Source organism: Mauremys reevesii, linkage group 11 (assembly GCF_016161935.1).
Source record: "Mauremys reevesii isolate NIE-2019 linkage group 11, ASM1616193v1, whole genome shotgun sequence".
Lineage (NCBI taxonomy): Eukaryota > Metazoa > Chordata > Testudines > Geoemydidae > Mauremys > Mauremys reevesii.
The window spans coordinates 40,722,373-40,748,398 of record NC_052633.1 but is presented as its reverse complement, the minus strand read 5'-3'; the positions used below and the strand labels follow the sequence as shown (position 1 = coordinate 40,748,398).

The 26,026-nt window shown below is 39.3% G+C and overlaps 1 protein-coding gene across 2 annotated transcripts in view; it reads right to left on the bottom strand.

The window, feature by feature from the left end:
* Positions 1-26,026, bottom strand: part of LRP2 (LDL receptor related protein 2) — a 173,826-nt gene that overhangs the window by 81,584 nt on the left and 66,216 nt on the right. For both annotated transcript variants that reach the window (XM_039495259.1, XM_039495260.1), the window contains exons 20-32: positions 25,181-25,318; positions 23,972-24,253; positions 22,709-22,948; positions 21,598-21,717; positions 21,068-21,184; positions 19,941-20,318; positions 18,720-18,968; positions 17,209-17,420; positions 15,197-15,381; positions 13,691-13,919; positions 11,899-12,076; positions 7,827-7,955; positions 3,677-3,843 (exon numbers count right to left, since the gene is read on the bottom strand). In XM_039495259.1, the coding sequence (XP_039351193.1) occupies positions 3,677-3,843; positions 7,827-7,955; positions 11,899-12,076; positions 13,691-13,919; positions 15,197-15,381; positions 17,209-17,420; positions 18,720-18,968; positions 19,941-20,318; positions 21,068-21,184; positions 21,598-21,717; positions 22,709-22,948; positions 23,972-24,253; positions 25,181-25,318 (2,624 nt within the window). The remainder of the gene's footprint in view (positions 1-3,676; positions 3,844-7,826; positions 7,956-11,898; positions 12,077-13,690; positions 13,920-15,196; positions 15,382-17,208; positions 17,421-18,719; positions 18,969-19,940; positions 20,319-21,067; positions 21,185-21,597; positions 21,718-22,708; positions 22,949-23,971; positions 24,254-25,180; positions 25,319-26,026) is intronic.

Sequence of the window (26,026 nt, the reverse complement as noted above, 5' to 3'; positions counted from 1 at the left end):
TGTTCAATGTCTCTGAGAATGTTTCAAAAGGAATTAGTTTAAGTCTTTACTTAAAAATGGAAAACTAGATTTTAAAATTTTCTGACATTTGAAGATGAAACACAATTTTTTATAGAAGCAATAATACACTTCCAGAAGTGCAGTGCTGGATACACCCATTTCTCAAATAGTTGGGGATGCATGAGCACTAAGAGGCATCTAACACATACAGGCACCCAGGATAACATCCACACACCTTGCCATTCATTGCTGCGTGTGATCAAATAATTTTTCCTTTTGACCCAAGCTGCCAAACTTGAGCCCAAATCCAGCAAGAATTTATATACATGTTTAACTATACACAGTGTGGGCCAGATCCTTCACTGGGCCCAGCTGTGATAGGGCCATTTACTTCATTTCAGCCACGACAATCTATACAGGTTGTGGATCTGGTTCACAGTGTGTAAAGTTAAGCACATGTGTAAGTCATTGCAGAATGCGGCCCTTAGGTCCCCATGCTCCCAGGCAACTCCCTAGCTTGAAAAATTCAGATCAGAGGGTCTGGTCATACAGCTCTGTGAAACTACCAGTATTATGTTTGAAACCTGAGATCTTTGTGAACAACAGAGAATTTCAAACTTTGATGCATAATGAACTTTTGTAAAAGGAGAGGCGACAAACAACGTTTACTGAACGTGTACCAAACAATATTTTGTCAATTCAGCAAAACAAATTTTTTCACCATAAAGAATGACAGTATTAGAAAACTGGCTTTGTAGTGATTGAGCTCTTTCAGTCTATTTAGCTTAACAAAGAGAAGGTTAAGAGGTGACTTATTACAGTCTCTAAATGGAGAACAAACACCTAATAATGGGCTCTTCAATCTAGCAGAGAAAAGTATAACACAAGCCAATGGGTGGAAGTGGAAGCTAGACAAATTCAGAGTAGAAATAAGGTATAAATTCATAATGGTGAGAGTAATTAATCACGGACTATTTTTAAATCAAAACTAAGTGTTTTTTCTAAAAGATCTGCTCTAGGAATTATTTAAGGGAAGTTCTAAGTCCCATGTTACACAGGAGGTCAGACTAGATGATCACAATGGTCCCTTCTGGCCTTGGAATCTATGGATCTATGAAATAGCTACTATTTTTTTTAGCGCTGAATAAATTATTCAAAATGAATTATTTATTTAACTAAGGTAGCCACTTTTTTCCTCCCAGAATATCTGTGAGGCGATACCTACCTTCTCACATTTATTATGGGCTTGATTCTGCAAGGTGCTGAAGGATTCTGCATATGCATAAATGTAAGCACATGAGTAGTTCCATTAACGTCAAAGAGACTACTCAGATGCTTAAAGTTAAGTACATGCTTAAGGGCTTTGCTGCATGGGAACCTTGCAGGATCAAGTCCTACTGGAATTTATTTGATTAACATCTATTTGATTTTTATTTTATTTAATGCCTTCATCGTGAACATTAGAAATTCCAGCTGTGTTGCTTACGTGTGATTGGGCAGATAAATCACATGGTGTTTTTTCTGTTTACTGACCGAATTAGAGTATAAGCACTTCTGCCACAAAAACACAAGCATGTGAATTTAAAATGAGGTTCTGGTCCTGCAAACACTGATGTATGTGTTTAAACGAGCAAAATAAACTTTGCAGAATCAGGGCTTTGGTTTCCATCAATACTTGCTCATGAAACTTTGAAAATCATCTTTTGCTACTATTTTTTCCAGTAAAACTTGATTGCTTGAAAGTTCATTAAAAAAAAATGGGGACATAAACAAAGCTGAATCAAATTAATTACAAAATTAAATACTTATTTATAGGGAAAACTTGCATTACTAGCCCTATTTTTAGTTTCTTTCCTCCAAAACACCTTTTTTTATTTTTGAAGAAACTTGCAAAAAATGTTCACCACTTTCACTTGTGGGGGGAAGTTTAAGCAAATCCCTACATCAGTGGTCCCCAACGCAGTGCCCGTGGGCGCCATGGTGCCCGCCGGGGCATTTATGTGCGCCCGCCTAGTGCCCAGCAGGGGAGAGAAGCCACGGCCCCGCACCTGCCGGGGACAGAGAACTCCGGGGCTGCAGGCTGCGGATGCCAGTGTTCTCTGTCCCTGGCAGGCGTGGGGCTGCGGCTTCTCTCTGGCTTCTCTGGAGCTGCAGGCTGCGGGCGCCGGTATTCTCTGTCCCCGGCAGGGGCGGGGCCACGGCTTCTCTCCAGCTTCGAAGCCGGAGAGAAGCCACGGCCCGGCACCTGCTGGGGACAGAGAACTCCGGGGCTGCGGGCACCGGTGTTCTCGGTCCCTGGCAGGCGCGGGGCCATGGCTTAAGCCAGAGAGAAACCGCGGCCCCACGCCTGCCAGGGACAGAGAACTCCGGGGCTGCAGGCTGTGGACACTGGAGTTCTCTGTTCCTGGCAGGCACGGGGCTGCGGCTTCTCTCCGGCTTCTCCGGGGCTGCAGGCGCCGGTGTTCTCTGTCCCCAGCAGGCCGGAGGGAAGCCGCGGCCCTACGCCTGCCGGAGACAGATAACTCTGGGGCTGCAGGCTTCATTCTATGTTAAAGTAAGAATAATAAATATATTTGGACCAGCAGTTCAACAATGTTTTACTTTTTAAAAATAAATAAGATGAAAACTGTTTGATATTTATTTTGTAAAAACTCCTTAACTTTTCTTACAGGTAGATAAAAAAGAGCAAATTCACATGGTAAGGTGAAAGAGTAGTTGCTGAATAATTTAATTAATACCTTTTACATGTAAAATTACCCTTTATCTTATGGATTCATATATTATGTAATATTAAATATGATTTTTTTGTATTATTTAATGTACAAATACAAAATAAGCCTTGAAAAATTGTTAGCGCCCGCCACACTCCTCTGAAAACATGGATGTGCTACTGGCCACAAAAAGGTTGGGGACCACTGCCCTACATGGATGGAAGGTAAGAAGCTAACATGAATAACTTGCTGTACAGCACAGCCCATGAGAATGCCTTGATTGACACCACACTTCTCCTGGACTTAGCACAGCAAAAAATTAAAAAGGGAGTTTCCATGGCCTAACTTGCTTGTTGCTGAATCAGCAGACTCCTTGCTAAGTCCATTTCAGTGGCTTCTGCAGACTTTTAAATAAGCTTCCACACTGCAAAAGCTGGGAAATATTTTGTGTTGACCTTAGAGAGCAAGCCCTTTTATTAGCTCAGCAGGAGCAGTCATTAAAGGGGCACCATCAACTTCAAATGTAGTCAGTTTTTTAAAATCAGGTAAAACTAGTTTCAGAGCATTATACCTCCGCAGAGCCCCCTGGAAATTGTTGTGTTTTTGAAATCACATTTCCACACACACACATTTTTTTTAACATATTTTTCTGAACTGACAAGCTATGGGCACAATCCTTAAAACATTCACACACATGAATAACTTTACTCTAATGAGTAGTCCCATGGGTAAAGTTACTCCTGTTTTTGCAGGATTGAGCCCTAACTGAATATACAGAAGAAACCATGAAACTGACTAATAAACAAAATGGAAAAACTATAAAGAAATATTTTCTTTCATTCCTTTGAGTTATTGTAATGTAAGTATTATCTATAATATTAGTATGTTAAAAATTAGACAAAAGTATCGTTTTTAAGTGTGTATTGTCCCTTTAGTGCACGTTTCAAACACAAGTATTAACTTACTGGATTTTCAACCCAATAGATCATCTGTTCCGAGTCATCAAAGTCAACATCAACACCATTCTGGACTCCTGCTATTGGAACCATGGCATCATTGCTCTTCTCCGCAGGGTTAAGAGAAATCCCATAAATGATATTATCTCTTACAGCAATAAGAAAGGGATGTTCAACTGCGAAAAAAACATAATAGAAATCAGAATTATATTCCTATATATTTCAGTCAGTAAAGGAAATGGGATGCTATGGGATGGTGTTTGCTAACTGTGCCAGAATTTGTGAGCACACACAGTAAGCTTTTCAAAAATGAGTATTAGTTATAACCCTAAAACGACATTTAAGCCCTGAAATCAGTGACCTGTTTTTCAAAAGGGCTGAGAACTTAGCAGCTACCACTGAAGTCAGTGAAACTAGCCATATGAGTAAAGTTATTCAGGTGTAAGTGTTTGCGGGATATTATAATATAGGCCTAATTCAGCAAAATACTTATATGGGAATTTCAATCTGCCTAAATGATTGAATTTCAATAAAACATGTGCTCCTAAGTCATCTAGGCACTATTGAAAGACCCTTAAGCATATACTGATTTTAAGCATGTGCTTAAGTTCCACTGAAGTAATTAGATCAGTAGTTTAAAGATAAGTCAAAGTGCTTTGCTGAATTAATACAAGACCATAACAAAGAACACTTGAAAAAATATTGCTCTAATAAACAAAGCCAGTTATAGTCATTAATCATTCAGTTCTATTAACTGAACTAATAATAAAGGGTAAGACTGTCACTTGCCCTAATGCAGGTGCAGAGAGGAGTAAAAGGGCATGAGCCAACACCTAATCTCTGCTAGGATCAGCCTTTGGGAACATGGAGAGAGCAGGTTCAGCGGGACTGCAGCTCAAGGCCCTCACCCATCGCCATGAACAAATAAGCAGGGAATGAGTAGAGAGTGGTGAGGAGTGAGAGCAATGCATCAGCTCAAACAGCTGAGCCAGTACTAATGGAACAGTAAACTGCGCCATGTAAAGGGCAGCAGTAACTTACATCACCTCCGGGGGCACAGTGGAACCAGGGAAGAATTGTGACACTCTAAGGCAGCGGTTCTCAAACTGGGGGTCGGGACTCCCAGGTGGGTCGTGTCCCCGTTTTAATGGAGTCGCCGGGGCTGGCTTAGACTTGCTGGGGCCCAGGCCCAGGCCTGAAGCCCGAGTCCCACTGCCTGGGGCCAGGACCAAAGTCTGAGGGCTTCATCCCTGGGCGGCGGGGCTCAAGTTACAGGTCCCCTGCCTGGGGCTGAAGCCCTTGGACTTTGGGTTTGCACCCTCCCTCCTCGGGGTGGCAGAGCTTGGGCAGGCCCAGGCTTCCGTCCCCCCTCCTGAGGTTGTGTAGTAATGTTTGTTGTCAGAAGGAGGTTGCGGTGCAATGAAGTTTGAGAACCCCTGATCTAAGGGGTTGTTTACCCTGGGGGGGTTTTGCATTGGTTTAGAGGTGCTGTGCATTTACATCAGGGTTTTGCATCAGTGCGGCTATACTCGTACAAACATAGCCCAGGGCAGACAAGGCCTCAGAGTCACAATTCCCTGCCACAGAGGCTCCTCATTAAGCACAGTTACATGCTGCCCCTTACACGGATGTTAAGTGTCGACCTAGCCTAAAAGGAGGTCACATGGGAAGTGCCTGAGATGCACATTAATATTATACCTAATAACCTAGTTATAAGTTCATTACATACCCTTGGAATATTAAAAGCAAGGAGTTTGGTTGGGTTGGTTTTTTTATTTCACAACTATGAATATGTAGAGCCTGATTCTGTGCTCTGGAGTAACTTCACTGAAGCTCATGGAGTTACATGAGTGTAAAATCAGTGATGCTGAATCAGGTCCATAAAATATATCCTTCATATATCTATTACTTTTAATATACATTTACATGATTAAGATTTATTTTATATAAAATTAATGTCTTATTCCATTTCAATTAAATGTTTGAGATACTAAATTTACTTTGTTAGTATAAGATTTTACATTTCAGTGTTACGTCTACATTTTTTTTTAGACTCACCAAGCAAAATGGTAACATCTCTAACACTCATGTCACAAAAAGTTTTAAAAATAGAATTACTACAAAACCTAACCTTGAGATCAAAATTACCAAAGCCATTTTGTAAAGCAAGAAAATGTGCAATCTGGGAATTAACACTTTTCTATCAACATAAGGTTAGATATGCCAATTACCTATGCAGAGTTCCCCAATATCACTCAGCTGAAAAGACCACTATAAAGCCAAAATGTGCGGAAGTCAGTTTCATCTTTCTGCTGAAAGTTTGTGCTGGCAAGCTAAACTAAACAATGTCAGCAAGGATTACGATCATAATAAATCTCTGAAGAAGAATGGCAAATGCCTATTCTTTTGTAATCATTAACGATAATTAAAATCTTTCACCATGAAAAGAATCAGCAGTGTTGTATAATACCCTTTGCTGATAAGATCTGACCTGTAGTAAATCTAATGCATACATAAAAACTGCTGTTTTCTATATGCTGTTTTTTCAATGTATAATAGAAGTTTTAACTAAACAGAATAAAGAAGCCTACACAGATTAAAATCACCTGAAGTTGTGTTCAGTTTCTTCACTCAAACAGAAATTTCTACAGATCCCTTTTTCTTGCACAATTCTATGTATTGCACAGCTATGGAATTTAGAAAAAGGTCACAATGGTACATAAATGGATTAGGGAAGTTTCACAGTACGCCCCTGGTTTATGGTCTAGGAAGAAAGGACAAGACTTGCCAAATATTCTGACCCATCAGCTAGTGGCATAAAAGATCCTGCAAACTCTTGCAAACATGCATAACATTTCTCATGTGCATGTTTGCTTGATCACAGGTGTAATCTATGTCTTTCATGGTACTCTCTCTAAGCCCAGCCCTACTCCCTCTTATTCTAGAGTATAGTGCATACTTCCATGAGGAGCCCCCTTCTCTGCAGATTGAAAAACAAATGTGTGGTGCATATACACTTAAAACACTTTATTTAGTTTATCGTTCTTATAGGGGAAATCGATATGGCTCTTTGAAGAATACACTGCTTAAGGATTTATTCAGCAAAAAAAACCAAAACCCACCGCTGATTTTCCCTTGAAAACTCAGAGAGTAGAAGGTGTCCACTGAATTAGTCACAGAACCCCACTCTTTACTTAGCCCAGAAGCATTTCTACCCAAATTTCATGTGCTCTGGAGCTTCCCCTTGAGAAACCCACCAAAGCAGTCTGCACATCACCAGAGCTAGGTGAACAATTCACAGCAAATGCTTTCTTTGACTAATTTAGTCCCCTTTTCTGGTCATGAATTCCCTCCAAACAATTTATGATTTTCTTGAATTTTTAGAAAATTAATTTGCTGAATGACTTCTGCAAACAACCCTTGGTTGCAGATTGCTCAAGGGCAAATCAGTGTAATTATCTGATATCTGAAATTCGAGTTGGGTAGGGTAGTTTTGATTAGTCCCAAGTCACGTGTATTTGTGATACTAGTTTGTGCCTCTAGAGGTCCTGAACTTCGTACTCAGAATTTTTACCCAAGGAACAGTAGAGTGCATGTTGCAACAGTTCCTGTTGCTCTCCATAATTCATCTCTTTGCCAGCCTTGGCAATTAGGCATTATTAGTTACATACACTGCAACATGATACTCCTTTGGTTCTCTGATTGGATTACTACAAGTCTTAGAATGAGGTGTTTAGTCTGAATAGCTAAAAAAAAGTTCAACGTTCTGCTAACATTCTCTGATATTTACTAAAAATTAACTCTTTTCACTAGTATTTCTGTCAGAAACACCCAATGTGCTGAATGCTTTTAAAAAATCTAGCTCCTTTATAGGTGCCTAAATGGGAGCTGAGTTCTTTCAAAAATCTGCCCCCAGAGATTGTGAGTGCTGAGCATTTGAAAATCTGGCCTAGAGCTCTTGCAAAAATTTGGCCCCAAATCTTCAAGAAAAAGTACATTCCATGCGAACTGCCTAAAACGATGTAGGATATATTTTCCATAAATAGCAGTCCACCATTTTGTGTGGTACATTCTGCCCTAGCAGAGGAATGGACAATGATCCAACGGGGTTTTTTTCTTTGCTAGTTTTTTTTTTTTTGCATCTCTATTATGGTCTTACCTCTCATGCAGTTCACATTATCAGGAGAAAGTGTCCATCCTGAAGGGCAGGCACAGGAATAAAACCGAGGCCCTGATGAAGAAAGCAAGCACAGGTGGCTACAGGAAGATGATGCACAAGAATTGATACCTGGGATTAAAAAGAAAGCACTGGTAAATCTAAGAAGTAACAGTACAATAGGTCTCATAGACCCATAGACTTTAAGGTCAGAAGGGACCATTATGATCATCTAGTCTGACCTCCTGCACAATGCAGGCCACAGAATCCCACCCATCCACTTCTATAACAAACCCCTAGCCTATGTCTGAGTTATCGAAGTCCTCAAATTGCGGTTTGAAGACCTCAAGCTGCAGAGAATCCTCCAGAAAGTGACCCGTGCCCCATGCTGCAGAGGAAGGCAAAAAACCTCCAGTCTCCAATCTCCAATCTGCTCTGGAGGAAAATTCCTTCCCGACCCCAAATATGGCGATCAGTTAAACCCTGAGCATGTGGGCAAGACTCACCAGCCAGCACCCAGGAAAGAATTCTCTGTAGTAACTCAGATCCCACCCCATCTTACATCCCATCACAGACCACTGGGCATACTTACCTGCTGATAATCAAAGATCAGTTGCCAAATTAATTGCCAAAATTAGGCTATCCCATCATACCATCCCCTCCATAAATTGATCAAGCTTAGTCTTAAAGCCAGATATGTCTTTTGCCCCCACTACTCCCCTTGGAAGGCTGTTCCAGAACTTCACTCCTCTAATGGTTAGAAACCTTCGTCTAATTTCAAGTCTAAACGTCCTAGTGTCCAGTTTATATCCATTTGTTCTTGTGCCACATTGTTACTAAGCTTAAATAATTCCTCTCCCTCCCTAATATTAATCCCTCTGATATATTTATAAAGAGCAATCATATCCCCCCTCAACCTTCTTTTGGTTAGGCTAAACAAGCCAAGCTCTTTCAGTCTCCTTTCATAAGACAGGTTTTCCATTCCTCGGATCATCCTAGTAGCCCGTCTCTGAACCCGTTCCAGTTTGAATTCATCCTTCTTAAACATGGGAGACCAGAACTGCACACAGTATTCCAGATGAGGTCTCACCAGTGCCTTGTATAACGGTACTAGCACCTCCTTATCTTTGCTGGAAATACCTCGCCTGATGCATCCTAAAACCGCATTGGCTTTTTTTACAGCCATATCACATTGGCAGCTCATAGTCATCCTGTGATCAACCAATACTCCGAGGTCCTTCTCCTCCTCTGTTACTTCCAACTGATGCGTCCCCAATTTATAACTAAAATTCTTGTTATTAATCCCTAAATGCATGACCTTGCACTTTTCACTATTAAATTTCATTCTATTACTATTACTCCAGTTTACAAGGACATCCAGATCTTCCTGTATGATATCCCAGTCCTTCTCTGTGTTAGCAATACCTCCCAGCTTTGTGTCATCCGCAAACTTTATTAGCACATTCCCGCTTTTTGTGCCAAGGTCAGTAATAAAAAGGTTAAATAAAATTGGCCCCAAAACTGATCCCTGAGGAACTCCACTAGTAACCTCCTTCCAGCCTGACAGTTCACCTTTCAGTATGACCTGTTGTAGTCTCCCCTTTAACCAGTTCCTTATCCACCTTTCAATTTTCATATTTATCCCCATCTTTTCCAATTTAACTAATAATTCCCCATGTGGAACCGTGTCAAATGCCTTACTGAAATGGAGGTAAATTAGATCCACTGCATTTCCTTTGTCTAAAAAATCTGTTACTTTCTCAAAGAAGGAGATCAGGTTGGTTTGGCATGATCTATCTTTTGTGAAACCATGTTGTATTTTGTCCCAATTACCATTGACCTCAATGTCCTTAACTACCCTCTCCTTCAAAAAATTTTCCAAGACCTTACATACTACAGACGTCAAACTAACAGGCCTATAGTTACTCAGATCACTTTTTTTTCCTTTCTTAAAAATAGGAACTATGTTAGCAATTCTCCAGTCGTACGGTACAACCCCTGAGTTTACCGATTCATTAAAAATTCTTGCTAATGGGCTTGCAATTTCATGTGCCAGTTCCTTTAATATTCTTGGATGAAGATTATCTGGGCCCTCCGATTTAGTCCCATTAAGCTGTTCGAGTTTGTGAAGTTCTGTATGCATACACTCCGAGTCAAGGTCTATTTAGGTCCTAATCCTATAAAACTTAAAACTGTTGAACTGAGTCCACTACAGTACTTTATTTGTATTTCTTTAAATGTAGGAACAACGTTTTCTAGAAGCAGGAACGCACTACGACACTGTAACACTGAATAACCTTCCCATGTTGTTTGTTAAAACAACAGTGCTGTTGACATACCAGCCATTTCATTTCATTTGTATAATGCAGAACATTGGAATCCAGATGCAATGCCTGATGCCACTGCATGGCGAGGGGTTCAGGATTCCCAGTCCATGATCATATTAACCTTATCCATAACGGCAAATGTAGAGGATTTAAATTAATTCTCAAGGCTGGGGTTTTCAAAGCAGCCCAAGAGAGCTAGTTCAGTGCTCAAATCCCATTCAATTTTAGTGGGAGTTGATTGCCTAACTCCATTGATCTCTTTGAAAATCCCAGACTAAACTTGTAAAATGAAAATTATAGAGAGAACATGGTCTCTCTGATCACCACTGATCTACTTATTGCATTTCCAAGTTAGATCGCTTCGTTTAATCCCACAAGCTTGCCACTAAAGAGTTCTCATGAAGAGTGAAATCATGTTTTGAGGCTACCCCTAACAATTAACAGCAGGCTAATCTAGCTAATCCGAGAGGCCTACAAACTCAAGGATAAAATGTCATCATTTCTAATTTAAAACCTACCAAAAATTAAAAAGAGATTAACAATACAGCAGTAAGGCAGCAGCATAAAACCAGAACTCAAGATAGAGAAGAATAATACAATAGATTAATATAAGAACATAAGAACAACCATACTGGGTCAGACCAATGGTCCATTTAGCTCAGTATCCTGTTTCCAACAGTGGACAGTGCCAGATGCTTCAGGGGAATGAACAAAATAGGGCAATTATCAAGTGGTCCATACTCTATTACCCAGTCCCAGCTTCTGGCAGTCAGAGACTTAAGGACACCCAGAGCATGGGATTGCATCCCTGACCATCTTGGCACATAGCCATTGAAGGACATAATCTCCACAAACTTACTTAATTATTTTTTGAACACAGTTATACTTTTGGCCTTCAAAACATCCCTCCAGCAATGAGTTCCACAGGTTGACTGTGCATTGTGTGAAGAAGTACTTCCTTACGTTTGTTCTAAACCTGCTGCTTATTCAGTTCATTTGGTGACCCCTGCTTCTTGTGTTACATGAAGGGATAAATAACACTTCCCTATTCACTTTCTCTACACTAGTCTACCATATCATCCCTTAGTCATCTCTTTTCTAAGATGAACAGTCCCAGTCTTTTTACTCTCTCCTTGTATGGAAACTGTTCCATACCTCCAATTGTTTCTGCTTCCCTTCTCTGTACTTTTTCCAATTTTAATATATCTTTTTTTGAGATGGGATGAACAGAACTGCACATAGTATTAAAGGTGTGGCCACACCATGGAATAGTACCATCCGTTTTCCTTTCCTTTTCACTATGAATCAAAGCAAAAATGTTTAAGAAGCAAGCCAGCAAGATATCTTATCTAAAAATGTGACAAAATTGTGTGCAAGCAATTCACCCAGCTATTCCAGCCAGAGATGTTTTACAATGTAAAACGCATTCTAAGGTGTCAGTTATCTTAAACTAAGTAACTAACTAACTAAATAAATAAGATAAAAATAAATAACAGAGACACTCAAGATACCAGTTCCTTACTATACATTTTGCCTGTTTTGAGTTTGTATTGCCAAGATTACTTTTGTTTGATTTGCCACCAGGATGGATGGACTGGATCAACCCCAACAGCCAGGGAATACCGTTAACAATGTAATCTTATTTTAAGCCATGCCCTTTGTTGGCATGAATGATTCCAATAGTGTTTATGTATATGCATATTGCAGATTTTGCTTTTGCGTTGTCAAAGTTGCTTTGTTTGACTTACCACCAGGTTGTTTAACAGGATGGACTGCAACAATCCCCAAAGGCTGGTGAATGTTATAAATCATAATTGTTTGGTTTCCTCCATGCCACTTGTTGGCCCGAATTACTCGATTAGTGTATCGGTCACTCCAGTACACAAAATCTTCAAAGAGAGTCAGAGCATGTGGATGCCGTAATACCTAAAGGCAAGAATATTTACCAATTTAGTTCCATTGGTATTATTCACCAGCGCTTGCACTGAAATAACAGCAGAGCTAAGCACAATGGAAAACATAACAGCTGTCACCCCACACACATCCTTCAGTAGGAATACAAATGATTTACCCTCTCCTCTGTCACCTGAGGATAGGTGCTAATTGCTTTTCTGGAAAAAAAGAAGTTTTTAAATGAAAAAGCACTTGGTAAATAAACATTAGTCTGTCATTGTCAAATATAAGATGCATAGCCTTGAAGATTAAGATGTTGTAAGGGTAGAACAGAGGGGCCTATTAAATAAAGGGGTGAGTGTAGATTTTCAAAGGCATGAGTGGAAAAGTCAATGGGAGTTGGGTGCCCTGTGTACCTTTGAAATCCCCTGTTGCTTACTGGCCTGTGGTAGAGGGTTGCTTATCCAAATCTGGGGAAAATTAAGTTTGGGTTAAAGAAGAGGGCTGAGGATTATAGTGGTCCAATTTAACAAGAACTGGTTTGTCCTTCCATAGAAGTGGAGCTAGAGCCTCAATTGTTGCAAATCCAAGTAGCTTCATTGATTTAAATTGAGTTATGCCTATTTATAGTAGCTGAGGATTTAACACATCCTTCATATTGCAGTTCAGAGAACTCATGTTTACGCAATCCACAATTATGGCAACCGTTACTAAGACTGTAACTAAGAAAAGAACACGGACCGGTTTGTTCCCCTACATACAAACACTCACTCTGACACACACACCTTTCATCCACTTAATAAATTAAACAACACAAAACGGACAGTTAACTTCAGTTATGGCCACTCCAAATAAATCTTATATTATGTATTACATATGCATATTACATAGTAAAGATTTAGTTCATATTTTCTATCCCATATAAAGGGATAGATTCCTGTTTTAATATGGAAAGATTTGTGAATGTAATTCTTATTAGCATTAAGTGGAATTCCATACATTAATCCTCACATACTTCTATGTTTCTAATAGCATTAGCTGATAAACCTGTTCAGCACTATATAAAGTACTGAATCCTGCTTGTGACTAAATAGGTGGTATAACGTGTGGATAGGCAGTACCGTTGGCAAAGCTGTGCTGCAAGCAACAATGTGTACCATGAGGAGATGGAGATGAGAGGTACTAATGATGACCTGAAGTATAGTAGCAGATATTAGCTGCCACCACACTGGAACTCACGCCGTGACGATAGGTGGGGGCATGGCTTCCTCATTTGCTCCTCTCAATAGTGAGTGCCAGCAACAAAGAGCAGCAGCACAAGGCATATTATGGCAGTCTCATTGCTAGTCAGAATGTCCCTTATCTTGTTCAAACCTTTACATAACATATTCAGCTACATCCAATGCACTGGGTTTAGTAGCAAAGGAGGATAGGGCCCTTAGACTTCATGCTATTAAACAGCCAGATGAGAGGAAGGATGGCTCAGTGTTTAGGTCACTAGCCTGGACTCTGGACCCCAATTTCAATTTCCTGCTCTGCTATATGATCTTTGGCAACTCACTTAATCTCTTAGTCCCCTCTGTAATGGGGGCCATAAAAGAACCTTAGAACCATGGGAAACAGTTTTTTTCATTACTATTGCCTTACCAAGTCACTTGCTACCACCTGTCGCCTGTGGTTTCCATTGTAATCACAAAAATCAATATAATCAAGATAGGCATCAGCAAAGTACAGCAGTTTATTTGGGTAATCAATGGAAAGTCCATTGGGCCAGTAGATTTTATCACTAACAATAACTGTTCGCATTGTGCCATCCATGCTAGCTTTTTCAATTCGAGGATTTTGGCCCCAGTCTGTCCAGAACATCACATGAGCACTGTAAAAAGTAATGTGTGGTTACTGATCGAGAAAAATTATTTGCATATTGAGAAATCTCAGAGAAAGTCTTGTTAGACAAAAATAAAATGACACATGAAATATACTATGCAATAAACACTATTGGATTCAGTGTAGGATTAGTGGATTAGGATTCTTCTTTTTCAAAATAAGTGTAACCATAATTTTTTTATAATAAAACATTTTTAAACATGTTTTCTGCTATAGCTTTGATACACAATTGGTACTTCTAACAAACTTATTTTATAATCATGTGATTATTTTTCAACTCTTAGATAAAATGGTTTACATTCCAACTCCTGAACTGCTTAATGCCAACTTAATAAAATAGACATTTGTGTCTTTCACGGTGTGTCCCCTATACAACTACCATATTATTGTAACTGAGCAGCTCAGCATGACTGACAGCATAGTTCAGACTCAAGCTGTTACAGAGCACAGTAGACTGCCAAAACTCTGCTAATGAAACAGTATATGGATGAAGGGGTTTGTCGATTTACCTTCTACTCTTCAGTACAGTCAGCAGCGATACATAAATAGTGAGGGGGGGGATTCATCTGCCATTAATATTCAGCACTGACTGTTTTGTCACATCTTCAGATGGGAAAGCACTTAATGAGTTACTGGCAGCTCTCCCAATTTAACGTAGTGTAAATGTTTTCAGTGTGCAACAGAACCAGCTCTGTGCTATACAGACATGACACATTAGACTGTATGTAGCTATGTGATGCAACACTAAATAACCACAACATATTAACATTATAAAGCATAAGCTCTTATCTAAGAGATAAGTGTAATTAGAGAGACAAGGTGGATGAGGCAATATCTTTTATTGGACCGACTTCTGTTGGTGAGAGAGACCACAGAAGTTGATCCAATAAAAGGTATTATCTCACCCATCTTGTCTCTCCAATATCCTGGGACCAACACAGCTATAACAAGACTTCATACAAGTAAGTGTTACAATATCTGTTTCAAGTTAACAAAGAGTAATTAAGGTGAAAGACAGTTAACAAATGGCTGTATTATACTATGCTTTGAATAAGGTTAAGTGTTTCCTGTAACTGAGACTTGTGAACAAACTTAGTTTAGTAAACTTGAAATTTCCTATAATCCAAACGCTAATTGTTACTTACAGTTACAATAAATTTGGTTACATCTTAAATATTGCACTTTGGTTACAAATTAAAATTATTTTACCATTGAAATCATTATAAAATACTATTTTTTAAAAACAAAAACAAAAAAAATTCTTACTTAATTCTGGGATCTAACACTAGTCCCCTTGGGTTTGTTATATTTTCACTAATCAGCACAGTCCTGTGGCTCCCATCCATTCTAGAGACTTCAATTGTTTCCAGAACAAAGTCTGTCCAGTAAAGATTGCGACCTACCCAGTCTACTGCTATACTTTCAGTCACGGTGACACCACTGTCAAACACCTGTTAAAAACATTGAAGAGTTAGTTGGCACTAAATAATTTACAATTCACTATTGGTAACATTTCTTTGAAAGCTATGGAAGAGAGGAAACAAGTAACCTTTACCCTTTAGATTTCTTATACAAAATGAGGGCCAGTCTATGAACCCCATGCTCCCATTGGTGAGCAATTACCTAAGTAGTCCTACTGACATCTATGGGACTACTTGGGTGAGTAATGGCCCACGAGTAGTAAGAAGGAGTTTACATTCTGGCACCAAGAAAGGAGTCGGAATAATGTGCATAGCATTAATACATCAAGGCCACATGCAAGACTATCTGTAGAGTGTGTGTGTGCGTGTGTGATCCGTCAAATTTTAAACTTACTTCCAGCAAATTGTGAGCTGCTTCACTTTCTTTAAGTTACCTTCCTTTTCATTACAATACATGGAGAGCTGCCTCTTCCTTCTTTACAGAGACAAGGTGGGTGAAGTAATATCTTTTATTGGACCAACTTCTGTTGGTGAGAGAGACAAGCTTGTCAAGCTACACAGAGCTTTTCTTTAGGTCTAGGAAAGGTACTCAGAGTGTCACAGCTAAATAGAAGATTGAACAGATAGTTTAGCAAAAGTAATTAGCACATATTCTAAGGGACCACTTCACCTTGAATGATCCCTTATAACAACATGTGCTAACTACTTATGCTAAACTATCTGTTCAAGTCAATCCATGCATCTGAAGAAGTGGCTTTTTTACCCACAAAAGCTTATGCCCAAATAAATCTGTTAGTCTTTAAGGGGCCACCGGACTCCTCATTGCTTTTGTGGATACAGACTAACATGGCTATCCCTCTGATACTTTGCATTCAAGCTTGTATTTATCTGTGACACTCTAAGGCCATGTCTACACTGCAGACCTATACTGGTATAACTTGTCACTCAGGGGTGTGAAAAATCCACCCCCCGAGCGATGTAGTTATACCAGCCTCATCCCCTGTGTAGACAGCGCTATGTCGACAGGAGAAGCTCTCCTGTCAACGTAGGAGTGTCTTCACTTAAGGCACATCTTCACTTGCAACATTAAAGCGCTGCCGGGGCAACGCTTTAACATGGCTTGTGTAGTCACGACATAGCTTTAGAAAAACTACCTCCATGAGGGGAATAGTTAGAATAAAGAATAGAACATATGGCGATATGCCTATCTCATAGAACTGGAAGGGACCCTGAAAGGTCATTGAGTCCAGCCCCCTGCCTTCACTAGCAGGACCAAGTACTGATTTTGCCCCAGATCCCTAAGTGGCCCCCTCAAGGATTGAGCTCACAACCCTGGGTTTAGCAGGCCAATGCTCAAACCACTGAGCTATCCCTCTGCGGCATAGCTATAAAAAAAAAAACCTCCATGAGAGGAATAGCTACCAGCGCTGGGAGTGTGGCTCCCAGCACTGGTACACTGTCTACACTGGCACTTTACAGCGCTGAAACTTGCTGCGCTCAAGGGGGTGTTTTTTCACGCCCCTGAGCAATAAAGTTGTAGCACTGTAAAGTGCCAGTGTAGACAAGCCCTTAAGCACTGAAGCTGTGCCGATGCAGAGTTTTAAGTGTAGACATGCCCTGAGAGTATCTTTCCCAGACCTGAAGAAGAGCTCTGTGTAGCTCAAAAGCTTGTCTATCTCACCAACAGAAACTGGTTGAATAAAAGATATTACCTCACCCACTTGGTGTCTCTATAAACCTGGGACCAACATGGCTATGACAACACTGCATCTTCCATCTTTGTTAACGGAAGATATCGTATATTCTCCCTTTACATAATGAAAAGAAATAAAAGACTACATTCCCCAACAGACTTACTATTTTTCGGTCTGTGCCATTTTGATAAGCACTCCAAATCTTATCTTGTGTGGTGTCAGACCAATAGATGCGATCAGTGACTGAATCAAAATCAATAGCTACTATATTCCTCCCATCTCGAATCAGAGAATAAATGCTGTGTGCCTGAGAGGTGATGTTGTCTACAACAATTTGGTTACGGCTTGCCACTAGTAAGAGAAGATTCCCAGACTCTGCAAAAGAAGAGAAACGAATACAAACAAATAAACTATGCAATAGTAACCCCATAAACAATTCAGAATGTTTTTCTAGGGGAGGAAAAGGAACCACTAAGATTTTATAACTTGGGCAAATTTGAGTGCGTTTGTCTCATGCCAAAGTATGGAAGTGCTACAGCTTCTTAATAAAACAAGCTGTGTACATTTTTTAATATGGGCAAAATAATGAACTTTTCCCTAATTTTGTTCTTGAAAGTGTCTAAACCGTTTTTGTTGAAACTTTAAAAAAAAAATCAGCCTGAGGTAGATACCTCGTAAGGAATATTTCAGCCAGAACAGCTAAAAATTTGACAAACGTTATAAGCAACTGAAAACGGGAGCTGTTGGTCAACCTGCACTATAAACAATGTTACCTGCACCACCTATAATGTAGATATTGAATACACTATGTATATTTTGTCAATAGTGTGTGTTGAGGAGTACCGCCCAATGCGCCCAGTTATTTGTTTCAGCCAAGCTATGTTTGGTACAAGAATGAAGGTGAAGGGTTAAAGGTAGCCTTAAAGCAGCCATTTTTCTAGGACGGGCTGACCCCAGCATGAGTCAGGGCATCTTCAGGGCCATTCTGACTAACATACAGCTGCCCATGATGTCAAGGACCCAGCAGGCAGTAATTGCCTAAGTGACACTGCCATGCTCCTTTTCTCTAACCACACAGTCTGCAAGGAGTGTGGTGCAGAGCTGCTCCACCATCTGGGGATTCCCCCTATCACAGAGGAATAGTCTGGTGACAAGATCCACTGGGTTTGTGGCTCCTTTGTACTTCTGGAGTGCCATGAAGAAACTACAAGACAATGGAGAATGATGACCAGTGGGTGACATTCGCTGCTCTACAGAAGGCGAGCCCAAAGCAATATTTAAGTCTTATGTAAGGCTGGCACTTAAGTAGTTCATAGACCTTGCAGTCTGCCCAGAGGCAAATTTTACTCAATAGGCCAAAACCTGAGAGGTGCTGAGCATCTACACACCCACTGAACACCTTCCTCCAAAACATACTTTCACAATCCCAACGCTAGAATTCCAGAACAAGCCATTTCAAACACATTGGAAAGGATGATAATTACTAGCTAACCTCACAGCTAACAGTTTTAATATCCAGGGTTATATGCCAGGAATTACTAAAAAATTACTATTTTATAACCTCTTATAAAACAGGGGGGTTGTAGCATTATCAAAATGTCTATGTACATGATGCTGTGGACTTTATCTAAAACCCCTACTCACTGTTTTGGATTTTATATCAGTATTCCTCACCTGCAGCTTTACAAGTCCTTCCATTGGCTTCTAAAATGTATCCTTCATCACAGTAACACCTCGAAGACCCTCTTTCATTGTAACAACGCTGACTGCAAAAGCCTGGAGGGTCACATTCATTAATATCTTCACAGGTCTTGGAGTCATTAGCAAGATAGTATCCGACTGGACATGTACACTGAGCTCCAAATGGCCCTTGAATGCATTCGTGAGTACAGCCAGCATTATTGTCAGAGCAACTCTCCTGATCTGATATAGGGGTGAGGGAAAACAAGCAGATTTTTTTTTAAGTTTCTATGCTTGCGTCAATCCTGTGCACTTGCACTCTGAGCCACATTCTGCTTTCAAATATACCCATGCAACTGCCAATTATTGAGAATGTGGCCAAGGTCTTTATTCATTACACTAAAGTACAGTATGTATAATTCATAAAAAGGAAAGTATATTAATAATATTTGTCACTATCATGTAAAAGGAATTCAAAACATAAGACTGCTTTGCTAAAGTTCTATAATGCTTAAAAGCAGAGTTAGCTGGAAGTCTATAAATCATTTACAGTGCAAATGGGAAACTAAAATATTATTAATACACAATAATTTAATATGTTTCATAATCATACCTGGCTGGGGTTCATCTGAGAGCGTGCATTGATTAAAGAGAGGAAGGAAGCAAGGAAAGAAAGAAAGAAGTTACACTTAAGTGAAAATCAACAGTCACAATCAACATAACACAAAGTCTGCGCACTCATCAGTTTTAGATTAAAATCAGAAAAAAAACAAGTTAGAAATATCTAAGAAAATATTGAAGATTAAATCCAATTTAATTTTAAATGACAGTATATTTGATCAAGTTCCATTTTTAAAATGTCGAGCGTAAGCAAATGAGGTCAAATATTTTACTCCTCAATAAAACAAACTCTCTACTGAAGTCAATGGAAGTCCACTGAATAAAGATTGGGCTCCCAATCACGTGGAGTCAATTCACTGGAATTGCCTTTCTACTGCAAGGTGCAGTTCACCTGTCTGAGATTCACACTTAACCAAACTTCATATTGAATACCACCACATTTCTGAGTTCACAATGAACCTTGCATTTTCTGCTAGAAATGTTTCTATGCCGAATATACAACAAAGAAGCAGTGATGATGCTCATTGTATTGCATAACTTTTTGAAACAGCACAAAAGTTTCTAGACTATTGTACATGCTAAACAGCAACTTACTGCAGAGTGGGGATTCATCAGCTCCATTCGGACAATCTGCGATGTTATCACATACTTTGCTCAGATTCACACAAATGCTGTGACCTGGACATTGCCACTGCCAGCTGGGGCAGCGGAAAGGCTGAGTGGGACAATCTCTCTCATCACTCATATCCCTGCAGTCATTGTCACCATCACAGATCCACGCTCGATAGATGCAGTTTCCATTATCACAGCGGAAAAGAGATGGAGGACAGGTCCTGGCAGGACATCTTTGATGTTCATCTGAGCCATCTGCACAGTCAGGATGGCCATCACATTCCCAGTTAGCAGGAATGCAATTGCCATCAGACTGACACTGGAACTCATTCTGGTGGCACATCCCTGGTGGTCTTGTAGCTAGAAGAGTGATATTTGGTATTAAGGAAAGTATTTACATGCTCAAATGGAGATGCATATACAATGGGTCTAATTCAACTCTGGTATAAGTGGGTACAATTCTTGAGAAGTCAATAGAATTGTACCCACTTGCCACAGGTCCAAGTCTGGCTACAGACAGGAAGTTTTAGACTCTCCTAAATACTTTTGCTACTTTTTTAATGCAAAAACCAGGTGGCTTCATTCACTTTTCACAACGTGTTGAGTATATACACCTTAATATGCACACACACGCACATACTCACACAAATTGCTACAAGTCTTTGAAACAGCAATTATCTGCTTGCTATACCTCAAAATCTTGATTAATTTTAATTTACAAAATTACTCAAAGGAACTAGCTCAAATTACAAAGTGTTTAAGCTTCAGTTACGGTCTAGCTCTTGTGGGTTATAAGATTTCAAAAAAGTATCATAATTCTAAATATTTTAACATTTTATTTCTAAATCTTAAAAAATTCTGGGAGCAAGTCTGCCAACCCCCCCCCCCCCTTCAAGGTTTGGATCCACAAAGAACGAAGACGCTAGCCTATGCCAAAAAATTTGCTCTTGGCTGGAACCTACTGTATGCAGAGTTTCTGCCTGGGAGAAATATTTTTAGACTAAGTATTTGAAAGTAGTTTTGAGGTTATAATAGTGAGTGAGATACAGTTTTTATAAACTAATAACCAGAGCCTTTATTTTAATGTCTATGCATCATAGTGTACTTACGACAACCAGTCTCATCTGAGTGATCATTGCAGTCAAAAACACCATCACACTGATAATAAGTATTGATGCATTGGTCTCCACTTGCACATTTAAACTCTGAGGCACTACAGTTGTATACTACAAATGAATAAATACAGTATTGCATTAGCCATTACCTTATAAAGGGCTAGATTGTCTCTATCTTGTCTGTAGGTACAAAAGATAAGCAGATGCAAGAAATCCAGGCTTTATTGCAGTCTCTTGCTCCCTGAAGCACAGAAACTATAAAGCCATTGCACCCCCTGGGAAACCAGATTCCCCCCAGTGGCAGAGAGAAAGCAGGTTGCTGGCACTCTGCACCAACTCACACAGCAATGAACATACTACTCATACACATTGGGGAATTTTAGGAGAATTTTGCGTCTCTGAGCAGCTTCATGCCAAACCCACTAAGAGCCTGTGCTTACATGGCATGAGAGAGTCCAAAGAAACCAGCATGTGCAACAAACAAATTCATAAATAACCATGTTTAAGAGGGAAATTGTACTTACTGCAATCATGCTCATCTGCTCCATCTACACAATCCTTGTCCCCATCACAAACATAAAATGGGTCTATACAGCGATGGTCAGGACACTGAAATTGACCAGGTTCACATGTCCCTGTAAAATCTGTTAAGAGAAAAATAAAGGTGTTTGTGTTCTTTCCTTTTACCTTGAACCAGCAAAATGGTCAGAACATGAAGACATCTGAATCAACTCTCTTAGCTATGCATGCTATCTAACAGCTAACAGCAAGATAAATTAAAAAACATTCTACCATAGACACTAGTACAAGGTAATGATTTATTTAGCTGCAGGTTGGAAGTTGGGCAAAATAGGACCATAGAATCATAGAAATGTAGGGCTGGAAGGGACCTCAAGAGGTCATCGAGTCCAGCCCCCCACACTGAGGCAGGACGACGTATATCTAGACCACCCCGACAGGTGTTCGTCTGACCTGTTCTTAAAACCTCCAATGAAGGAGATTCACAACCCCCTAAGTAATCTGTTCAGTGCTTAACTATCCTTAAAGTTTTTCCTAATATCTAACCTAAATCTCCCTTGCTGCAGATTAAGATGTTTACTTTTTGTCCTACCCTTAGTAGACATGAAGAACAATTGATCACCATCCTCTTTATAACCAAGACTCCAACCTGTGAGAAGGAGACTTGCAGAAGGGTAACCAGGGAGCTTAACGCTCTTACTCCATTGTAAAAATTCTGTGAGCTGTTGCTGGGTGAAAACATTCACCCTATATTATCTGATGGGGCCTTCCTATCAATAGACTAGTCGATGGCATCACTCATGTAAGTGTTTACAACACTGCGCCTTAGTTTCTTTGATTTTGTAAACTGCAATGCAATGCAGGTTTTTCAGAGCAATATAGTTGTCACAATCATATCATTTTTAATAGTGACTGCTTTGTATTTCCATATGGTCTTAATATTTGAATGTATGTTGGCTTTTCCAAGTCTCATAAGATGGAATAGTATTATTCCAAGTTCCATATTGGTTCTTTCTTTCCTTCTGAACATATGTATCCCTCTCATATACATATATTTATGTAGTCATATGTAATCTATACACACTGTACTGCAAACAAAATAATCCTGACACTTACTGCAATTTTTTTCATCGGACCCATCACCACAATCATTATCTGTATCACATAACCAGATCCTGGGAATACACCTGCTATTGTCACAGGTGAACAAGGTTACAGGGCATGAAGTGGGACCCTGCGTAGGACAATGTTGTTCATCACTGCCATCAAGACAGTCATTATGTTTGTCACAACGCCAGCGACCTGGAATGCACTGCCCATTGCCACAGGTAAAGGCTGATGAAGCACAAGAATTATCTAAACAAGAAACAAAATATGAAAACATTTGTACAGCAATAGCTCCAAAACTTGCCTTCCTTAAAAACACATTCAAGGACTGTAAATGTAATTGTGCAATTTCTAAAACTTGTATCAAAACCATTATTTATGGCAAGAAACCATCAGTAATTTTAAGAAATATATACTTAGAACCATTTTTTAAATTGTAATTATTAACGATAAGGTAAAAGGTAAAGGTTTTAAAAAATATTTCAAAACAATCAAAAAAAGAAGAAAGGACACTTGCTCCTTCATTCTCACCAAAATGACATCTTAGTTTTTCTACAGTAACAGTACAGATCCAGACTCTACTCTCAGTTACATACATGCAACTCCCAGTAAAGTCAATGAGACTCTTGCTTATAAATCACCTTGAAGATGCCAAGCACCAAATAAATACGTGGTATTCATCCGATATCTTGACTGTATTATATTATCAACAGTAATTCTCCTACTATTCTCACATTTTATTTTTGATCAACACATTTAAACACTTTGTATGTTTGAGCCAATTTACAGAAAAGCCAGGAACTGAACAGTAAAGGCTGAAAGTGCACTCTTCATTCACTTTACTATGGAATGTGAGAAAAGACAGAACTCAGGGAGATAAAATAAAAACCTTTCCAAACCTTTACCCAGAACCCAAACCCTAACACAATTTTGTTCAAACATCCACATGCCTCTGCATTTACTAATTAGCAGCTACTCTTGTAGTATCTTGCAACCTTACTAATCCCTTAAAGTTTACTAATGGAAATCTCCTAGGAAAAGCCACTCAAGTGACACTGCAAGCCTCATTTTCAGTCAAAAGATGTACAGTCTAAGCTTCAGGGGCCCAAATATATATCGCTTATTCATGTAACTCCAATGGGACTAGTGACATGGATTAGGAAGTCTTCTAAGATTTGTCCTCAAATAAGCACAAAAAATCAATGCAGACTGAGCCACCAAAAGTGTCTGCAGTGCAAGTATCGTTAACTGTAAATTACAAGGACGACTTACTTAGCGATCCACAGTTTTGTTCATCACTGTTATCATGACAATCATCAACACCATCACACCGGTAGTACCCAGGCACACATCTTCCATTGCCACAGGAAAATGAATAGGAACCACACTGCAAAGTGGGTGGCTCATTTGATGGATCTTCAATACATGTCAGCTGATTAGGACCCAGCTTCATACCATATGGACAGCCACAAACCCTCTGAAAATTAGGTACTGGGAAGCAGAAGTGGCTGCAGTCTCCATTGGGATTTGTTCCTCTATTACAATAGTTAGATCCTAAAAAGAAAATGTCCTGAGAGATTAATATATGTTCAATTTGTAATAGTCTGGAAACTGTTAAAATACATTGTTTATCATAAAACATAACATAAACTGTGGCAGATTAATGATGTAAAACTAAAAGATCTGGGTAAAGTTTTAAAAAAAATATTTAAGGCCTAATTCTGCTCTCACACTAGTGCAAAGTCAACAGGGTTAGAGTGTATAAATGAGATCAGAAGCAGGCCCATAGTACAGTAAGTGTTTAATAACACATTTCTCCTAGTAGGAAACAAATCTAACAACATGCTACTTATTTTGGCTCCAATTCTGGCAAGTGTCTGGAAACAGATACACACGTATGCTGCAAACTGGAACATCTTCCTGAGTAAGGACAATGGGATTTGACACAATATTTGGATAGCACCTTGAAAATGTAAAGCATTACGTAAGTGGAAAGTCTCACCACTAGATTTTGTTGCATTTTTTTTGATAAATTGGTGGATTTTTCAGTGCCAGTGTACTGCATGTAATACTTCATTCAAATAACCTCAAGCACAGAATTTCAGCTGAGTGAAAAGACTAAAACAAAATTTTAACCATGTAAAAGGAGATCATTTAAAGAATGGTACAGCACGACTTAGAAGATGTTTAGTCCAGTCTTCAAGTTTTTGTATCAGACAAATAGTGCAGTTTAATCAAAATACCCTTTATTTATGAAAGTGGAAATATTGAGTTGTAATAAATAATAAATTGGGCAGAATGTAATGAAATTATAATTTCATCTTTATGAGGTTATTAAACAACTAACAGATACATCCACGCAAAACCACACCCAGTCACAGAACACTGAACTACATAATCAGTAACAGCCCAATGGGGTAACCTTTAAAGGTGAGAGGGCAAATCCTTTGACTCTTTTGTGACTACAACGAGCTAGCTTACCTATTTGAGAATGAGCATCATAAGATTTTACATGCATAATATTACTAATGCCCCTCCTAATAATAGTCATTTCTCCTCCATCTGATTTCCTCACTCGAACAATTCCTCCAAGTCTCCAGTCAGTAAAATATGCATAACCTGTATTGAAAGACAGTTAACACTTAGTAACAGTTATAATGCAAAATGATACAAAAGGTCAAATGATGCTGGATAAAACCTCAATGCTGGTCATGTAAATCTAATGAATTCACAAGTGTAAATCTTTCAGGAAAAACAAAAAATGGCAGCGAGTACAAAATGATTGCATAATGCATTGTGAAAGATATTCCATAAACTGATTTTCCACTAAATCTGCAGAAATACCTGCTCCAAACACAGATCCAACTTGCCCTCCCAGACGTTCAAGCTCAAATTCAGATCTGATTCTGTATCAGGATATAATGACTTAGTCCCATCTCAACTTCTAATACAACTTTAAAAACTGTTTGCCAATAAACTTTTCCAGCATCTGAAGATATTTTGCAAAATAACTTTTTAATATAATGTCACAAAGAGGGGGCAGGTTCTGATACTCTTACTAACATCATGTGAGCCATTGTAGATAAATATCAGGACATACCCTACATGCAACTGAGTCGATCCTGCAAGTACAGAGCACCCTTTGAGAGGTCAGTGGTGGCTGAAGGTACACTGAACCTCTCAGGGACTATGATCTAGTGTCTAGTGATTACACAATCACACCCTCCTAGAAGCTGTAGCTAGTAGTGTAACATACCCAAGATATTGCACTGAAAAGGTTAACTTAGTTACAAGAACAATCATTTAATTTCTCAGATGATTTCAGTA